The sequence below is a fragment of the Zingiber officinale genome, chromosome 9B, assembly GCF_018446385.1.
Source record: "Zingiber officinale cultivar Zhangliang chromosome 9B, Zo_v1.1, whole genome shotgun sequence".
NCBI classification, from domain to species: Eukaryota; Viridiplantae; Streptophyta; class Magnoliopsida; order Zingiberales; family Zingiberaceae; genus Zingiber; species Zingiber officinale.
Window position 1 is genome coordinate 2,064,994 of NC_056003.1, and position 7,569 is coordinate 2,072,562.

The window sequence follows — 7,569 nt, forward strand, 5'->3', positions numbered from 1 at the left end:
CCGATCAGGCTCAGGGCTGATCGGTCCCTAGACCGATCGAATGCTTCACGTAAAGTTGCCCAACTGCTTTCGATCGGCTGCGGACCGATCAGCCACCGGATCGGTCCACGATCGATCCCACCTCTCTGCGTCTCGATCGGCCGTGGAGACCGATCAGCTATGCCGATCGGTCCCGCACCGATCGAAGCTCACGAACCGATGATCACCTTCGTTTGTCATCCGATCGGTCACCGATCGATCGATACACAACGATATCCGATCGGTCTGCAGATCGATCCAAAGCTTGGTTTTGCCCAAACCAATCCCAAACCTTCAAACCAATATCCGGTCAACCTTGACCTATTGGTACATCATGCTTAGCATCCGGTCACTCTCTTGACCTGCTAAGACTCCCCACCAAGTGTCCGGTCAATCTCTTTGACCCACTTGGACTTTCCTCTTCGTGCCAAGTATCCGGTCACTCCTATGACCTACTTGGACTTCCCATCACCAGATGTCCGATCACCCTTGATCCATCTGGATTTACCTTTGCCCAACTTCACTCACCAGGACTTTCACCTAGCTTCACTCACTAGGGTTTTCACACTGCCTAACATCCCAGTTAGGACTTTCTCACTGCCTGGCTTCACTCACCAGGACTTTCCAACTGCCTAACATCCCAGTTAGGACTTTCCCACTGCCTGGCTTCACTCACCAGGACTTTCCAACTGCCTAACATCCCAGTTAGGACTTTCCCACTGCCTGGCTTCACTCACCAGGACTTTCCACACTGCCTAACATCCCAGTTAGGACTTTTCCGTGCCAAGTCTCCATACTTGGACTTTTCCAGTGCCAAGTCTCCATACTTGGACTTTTCCCGTGCTAAGTCTCCATACTTAGACTTTTCGCGTGCCAAGCTCCCTGCTTGGACTTTTCCAGTGCCAAGTCTCCATACTTGGACTTTTCTAGTGCCAAGCTCCCTGCTTGGACTTTTTGGTTGCCAAGTCTCCATACTTGGACTTTTTCCCGAATCAGGTCAACCAGGTCAACCTTGACCTACGGTTGCCCCGATAATCTCCTAAACATCTATTCTTGTCCCATATCAAGAATACAACTCTTCCACAAGTGTCAAACATCAACATGCAACTCAACTAGGTCAACCTTGATCTAAGGTTGCACCGACAATCTTCCCAAGTCAAACATCAAAATACAACTCGAGTCAGGTCAACTCGAGTCAGGTCAACCAGGTCAACCTTGACCTAAGGTTGCACCAACAGTATTTATACTGAAGATGATGATTTTTTTTTAAAAAAAAAATTATATTAGATGCTTAGAGAACATATCAAATCTCAAGAACACCTACTGTTAGTTGATATACTACACACTCATTCATAAGTTGCCAGTATTAATTTTCTTTTTATGGTTTAGGATTTAGCATATAATATTTAGGTTAAAAGAATTGAAAATTATCTATATATATATATATATATATATATAAAATATAATATACTATTATAAAGATATATAAATTCTTAGATTATAACAATATATATATAAATAATATAGTGCCCGATTGATCGTTCGCATTATATTTCTACGATTGAGATGACTCAGAATACTTGAAATCACGAGTGATTCTAGATGTTCCAAATCATCTTAGTCGTGAAAATACAATACGGACGATCGGACTATATCAATGCCCTATATATTTATATAGAAAGAAAGAAAGATTTGATATCCGGCACATATATTCGGTGCAGATTCTTGGATGACCTTCATATGTCCGGATGACGGATGTCTTAATTTACTTTTAAGAATTGGAACACTCAAGAGACTATTCAAACATACGGATATATGAGGAGCGTCGAGGAGTATGCACCAAATAAATAAATATATATATATATATATAGAGAGAGAAGATATCCTGCGGCACGCTCTGTGCGGTTTGGTGCGGCACGCGTTAAAATCCGTGCTGAATCGATCCACTGATCGATCCAGTGTGGCTGAATCAACCAATGAATCGATTCAGCCCCGCCTGCCTTGTCTTCTCGCCGCTCGATCCCTCTCTTCATTCTTGAACGTCACTTAGCCCATCCCCGATCGTTGACGGGCTGGGCGGGGGTGGTAACCCCACCTAAGCTATACCCGTCACCGATCGTTTTGTGCTCGTTCCTTTTGTTCGGCGCGAACTAAAGCCCTGCAGGGCCCCCGGAGGGAGAGGAGAGAGGGGAGAAGGAGGGAAGACCTGAGCGGCGTCCCCAAACCTTACTATAACCGGAGGGGAAGGTAAACCTAGAGGTTCCGGCCGCGGTTGGGGCTGGATTGCGGCAAGAATCATCCGCGATCACAAGACAAGTGTGAGAAGACGAGGGCTAAATCGATCCAGTCCCCACTGGATCGATCCACCACACACAAGAAGATCAACAGACAAGGTTAAATCGATCCACTGATCAAGATCAACCATACTAAATCGATCAGTAGATCGATCCACCGTACTGATTCACACGGATGGATATCGCAGGATAATATTTTCCGATAATACACTCAACAAGTGTGAAAACACAGCATCGATCACGACGGCAGCAGTCAACAAGTCAAAACATTTGTTTTTTTTGTTTCTTTCTGCGCGCAGCGATAGAGAAGTCAAAAACCTTTGACTGCTCCTCCTCGTCGCATCGGGGATCCCGACCATCGCCGCATCTCCGCCGTCGATCCCCCGCCGGAACGCGTCTCCGCGGGGCCCACCGGACGGTGACAGCGCGTGCATGGCCGAGGAGAAGGGAAGCGGGGGGGGGGGGGGAGAGTTGACTTGGCGCCCACGCGGCGTTGTCCTCGCCGGAGGACACGTGTCGGTTACGCCGCGCTGTAGGATTCGCTGGCGCAGATCGGTTTCTGTCCTCCCGCAGTTAAAGTCGCATTTACCACCTTTACTCTCTCTCTCCCTATCCCTTTCTCCTTCCTCTCCCTATTACGAAACCTTCCTCCTCTCCTCTCCTCTCCTATCCTCTCCTCATAGTAATTACACCCTCGCCAGCCAGTGATAAATATTAATGCCGAGGTAACTTTTGCCAAAAGAAAAAGAGAGAGCAAAAGTCGTATTCTCCTTCTGCTAGGGAAAGAAAAGATGATGAATTGATAGCTAGCAGAGCGCAAAAAGGAGTACTCCATAACCTCTCATCTCTCTGAAACAAGGAGCAAATTAAAACAACAACCTCCTCCTCTTCTTCTTCTTCTTCTTCTTCTTCTTCATGTAAAGGAAGAGAAACATCTTTCTCTGTTTGATTTCATCGCCGACAGCCCGGTGCGTGTGATATTTACTTCAGTACTACTTCTTCCCTACCTCTTTTTTTTCTTTTTCTTTTTTCTTTGTTAGGGATTAAACATTCTTAGTCTTTTGGTTCCTTTTTATAGGAGAGATTGGATACGTAGTGCTACTGGCGAAAAGAGAAAAATGTATGGAGATTGCCAAGTTCTGTCGTCCATGGTCGGAGGAGGAGGCAACGTAGTGGTGTCGCCGGACTCGCTCTTCTCGTCGCCGATCCAAAACCCTAACAGCCTCGGGTTCATGGCCAACATGCCCCCATTTCACGCCTTCTCTTCTATCATTCCGGTATCCTTTTTATTTTTATTTTTATTTTATTTTTTTAGCAAATCTGAGTGTGTATCTAAATTAATATCAGATCGGTAGATTATAAATGCATGGTTTTTGGTTAAATAATGTGCGAGGAAGAAGGAAGAGGGGATGATGGTGATGGGGAGGGGAGTCAGCAAGGAGGAAGAGATGGAGAGCGGCTCCGGCAGCGGCGGCCCACTCGACGGCGTCCTCAGCTGCGGAGAGGACCACGACGACGAGCTTTTGCAGCGGCACTCGCTGCTGTCTCCGCCGCCGTCGCAGCAGCAGGCCGGCAGGAAGAACAAAAAGCGCTACCACCGCCACACCGCCCACCAGATCCAAGAAATGGAAACGTAAGCGTACCACTCAACAACCTTCCCTTAGCCTCCAATTTTTTGTTTTTTTTTCTTCTTAGCTTCCAACTGCAAACGATCATAATTTATTTCAGATGAAAGAATATTTGATACGATTCCATCTTAATTAATGGACGAACAGGTTGTTTAAGGAATGCCCGCACCCGGACGAGAAGCAAAGGATGAAGCTCAGCCAAGAACTCAGCCTCAAACCTCGCCAAGTCAAGTTCTGGTTCCAAAACCGCCGCACTCAAATGAAGGTCCTCCTTAAATATTTATAAAATCTAGAGTCATTTCCATATTAAGATATTGTTATATATTATTATTTTTATAATTTTTGATTGATTAATATAATTAGGCACAACAAGATCGAGCGGACAACGTGATACTGAGGGCAGAGAACGATAGCCTCAAGAATGAGAACTTCCGGCTGCAGTCGGCCATCCGCAACGTCGTCTGCCCACATTGCGGCGGCCCGGCCATCCTCGGCGAGATGTCCTTCGACGAGCAGCAGCTACGCATCGAGAACGCCCGCCTCAAGGATGAGGTCGTCCCTCCCAACCCTAGTAGCTCTAATTTGCAGGGGAAATTGTGATTAAAGAAATGATCGTGTCGTTGTTGCACTATCTCAGCTCGACCGCTTGTCCTGCATCACATCCCGCTACACAGCCCCGCCGCCGCCGCTAGGCCACGTGCCGTCCTCGTTACTCCTCGCGCCGTCTCTTGACCTGGACATGGGCGTCTACTCGCGGCACTTCAACGAGCCGCCTCCGTTCGAGATGATCTCGGTCGCGGCGCCGCTGTCGGAGGATCTGCAGCACTCCCCGTTCGGCGGGGGCTTGATGGTGCTCGATCAGGACAAGCCGCTGGTGCTCGACCTCGCGATGACCGCGGCCGGGCACCTCGTGCGGATGTGCAACGCCGGCGCGCCGCTTTGGGTCCGGAAGAGCGGCAACGTAGAGGCGCTGGATCTCGAAGAGCAAGCGAAGGGATTCCCTTGGCCGATGGAGTTGAAGCAGCAGAACGGAGGAGAGTTCAGGACGGAGGCGTCCAGGGACTCTGCCATGGTCATAATGAACAGCATCACCCTGGTGGATGCCTTCCTCGACGCCGTGAGTTGATCAAATCGAACCATTTCACATCATTTAACATCATTAATTATTTTTTCTTCAAAAGCAATTACAATGCATCGTATTCATATTCATATTCATATTGATCAGAACAAGTGGATGGAGCTTTTCCCTTCGATCGTGTCGAAATCAAGAACAGTTCAGGTGCTGAGTTCCGGAGTCGCTGGTGGAAACGGCTGCTTGCAACTGGTAATTTCGATCTACAACGCGATTGCTATCACATTCTCTGAAAATTTATATAATTCTAACACAATTATCTTCCAGATGCACGGAGAGTTGCAGTTTTTGTCGCCTTTGGTGGCGGCCAGAGAAGCTTATTTCTTCAGGTACTGCCAACAGAACCCGGAAGAATTAGGCAGTTGGATAGTGGTGGACTTTCCAGTCGATGGATTTGTGGAAGGGGTTCAAACATGCTTCCCTTGGTATAGAAGGAGGACTTCAGGCTGCATCATTCAAGATATGCCCAATGGTTATTCAAGGGTATATAACAATTAATATGTTCACTACTTAAATTTCTTGTTCATTCATTTTGAATCTTTTGTTCGATCGTTTGTGATTAATTAAACTGGACATGCAGGTGATGTGGGTAGAACATGCAGAGGTGGATGATAAGCCGGTGCATCAAGTTTTCAACCAATTTGTCAGCAGTGGCATGGCTTTTGGTGCAACTCGCTGGGTTTCTACTCTTCAAAGGCAATGCGAGCGCCTCGCGAGTCTCATGGCCAGAAACATCTCAGATCTTGGAGGTAACACTGACTAACATGTATACTATAGATTAACAACCTATAGTTTCAATCCTAATTCCAAACTTAACAATTTAATTAGCGGTGATCCCTTCGCCGGAGGCAAGAAAGAACATGATGAAGCTGTCGCAGAGAATGATCAGAACCTTCTGCTCCGCCGTGTACTCCACCGGAGCGCAGTCGTGGACCGCGCTCTCCGACTCACCGGACGACACGATTCGCGTTACGACGAGGAAGAACACGGAGCCGGGCCAGCCTAACGGTGTCATCCTCACCGCCGTGTCCACCACTTGGCTTCCTTTCTCTCATCAGCAAGTTTTTGAGCTCCTGACGGACGAGCAACGAAGATCACAGGTAGTAATTAATTATAACCCATATATATTAACATCAAAATGTCAGATATTTGTGTTAATTTTATCGATAATTAATTCATTCATTCAGCTGGACGTGCTATCGAGCGGCAATTCGTTGCACGAAGTGGCTCATATCGCGAATGGATCGCATCCCAGGAACTGCATCTCTCTTCTGCGTGTCAACGTCAGTCTAAGTTCAATTCGTGACGCATTGTATTTTGATCAGGCACATTTCGTTCACTTTTGTCGATTAATTTTTCTAATTAATTTTTAATTTGTAGGCCGCGAGCAATTCTACTCACAGCGTGGAGCTGCTGCTGCAGGAGAGCAGCACCCACCCCACCGGCGGCAGCATCCTTGTCTACGCCACCATCGACGTCGACGCCGTCCAGGTCGCGATGAGCGGCGATGACCCCTCCTACATCCCCCTCCTCCCCACCGGCTTCGTCATCTCCCCCGCCGCCTCTGACTCCGCCACCGCCGGCTGCCTCTTCACTGTCGGCACGCAGGTGCTCGCCAGCGCCGTCCCCTCCGCCAAACTCAACCTCTCCAGCGTCACCGCCATCAACAACCACCTCTCCAGCACCGTGCAGCAGATAAACTCCATGCTCGCCGGCGCGGCCGCTCAGCAACCTCCCCCCGCCTCAGCTCCTGCGACGGAGCAATCCCACGCTTGAAGAAATAGTACCAAATATAGCTGGAATTAACTAATTACCCCTATTTTTGTCTACCATTTTCTCCAGTGCCGTCACGAATCTATAATAATTCTGAACCGAGTCTGATCAGGGACAAGGGAGTATTTGACAGAAACCCACAAACAGATGACTCAATTAATCATGTGGGCTCTGTCAACTTCTCACTTGTTCATGCGTGGGGGCATTGGCTTAATTCTGGTAAACCAAAACAGGGGATTTGTAATCTCCAGCTATATCTGCTAGTTCATAATAAATGTTTGAATCAGAACACTTCGGTGAACAGTTTAAGTAGGGATCAGTTCAGCTTTGTGTGTAAAGATGGAACGGAGAAGCCTAGTAGGGTTCTGGGAGTCGAAGTGTGAAAAGGAAGTCAAGAGCGCACCAGATGTGACCCTTCACGGAGGGTGTTGGTTCGGGAATTGACTTCCTTTTTGGGGTTTTCTTCTGTTTTGCTTGTCATGGAGTCCGGTGATGGATTGGTAGGTGGAAGTGGATTGAATGCTCAATATGCTGAAACTATTATGAATATAATTAATTAATTAATTAATGTGCGGTATTATTCATGGCTCTGTCTTGTGTATATTTTTAAAATTCCTTGGATTTGGTGCTGCTTGTAAAAGCAGGGCCAGTGATGGATGAGCTGGATCACAGGTCGTCTCTGCCACGGGCCATGAGTGCTGTTGCTGGTCCATGGTATAGGTGC

General features: G+C 47.6%; 1 protein-coding gene across 3 annotated transcripts; it reads left to right on the forward strand.

Moving 5' to 3' along the window:
• The first annotated feature begins 3,006 nt into the window (after positions 1 to 3,006).
• Positions 3,007 to 7,413, forward strand: LOC122025328 (homeobox-leucine zipper protein ROC3-like). 3 transcript variants are annotated; one of them, XM_042584117.1, is made up of 12 exons: positions 3,007 to 3,301; positions 3,391 to 3,589; positions 3,710 to 3,945; positions 4,088 to 4,205; positions 4,304 to 4,492; positions 4,578 to 5,057; positions 5,166 to 5,264; positions 5,340 to 5,555; positions 5,653 to 5,821; positions 5,901 to 6,172; positions 6,260 to 6,355; positions 6,453 to 7,413. In XM_042584117.1, exons 2-12 carry the CDS (start codon positions 3,431 to 3,433, stop codon positions 6,846 to 6,848), a joined length of 2,430 nt encoding a protein of 809 aa, XP_042440051.1. In that variant the 5' UTR covers positions 3,007 to 3,301; positions 3,391 to 3,430; the 3' UTR covers positions 6,849 to 7,413. The 3 variants fall into 3 exon arrangements, with proteins under 3 accessions (XP_042440051.1, XP_042440052.1, XP_042440050.1); XM_042584118.1 differs by having other exon boundaries at positions 3,007 to 3,280; positions 3,713 to 3,945; XM_042584116.1 differs by having other exon boundaries at positions 3,008 to 3,280.
• Positions 7,414 to 7,569: the final 156 nt, after the last annotated feature.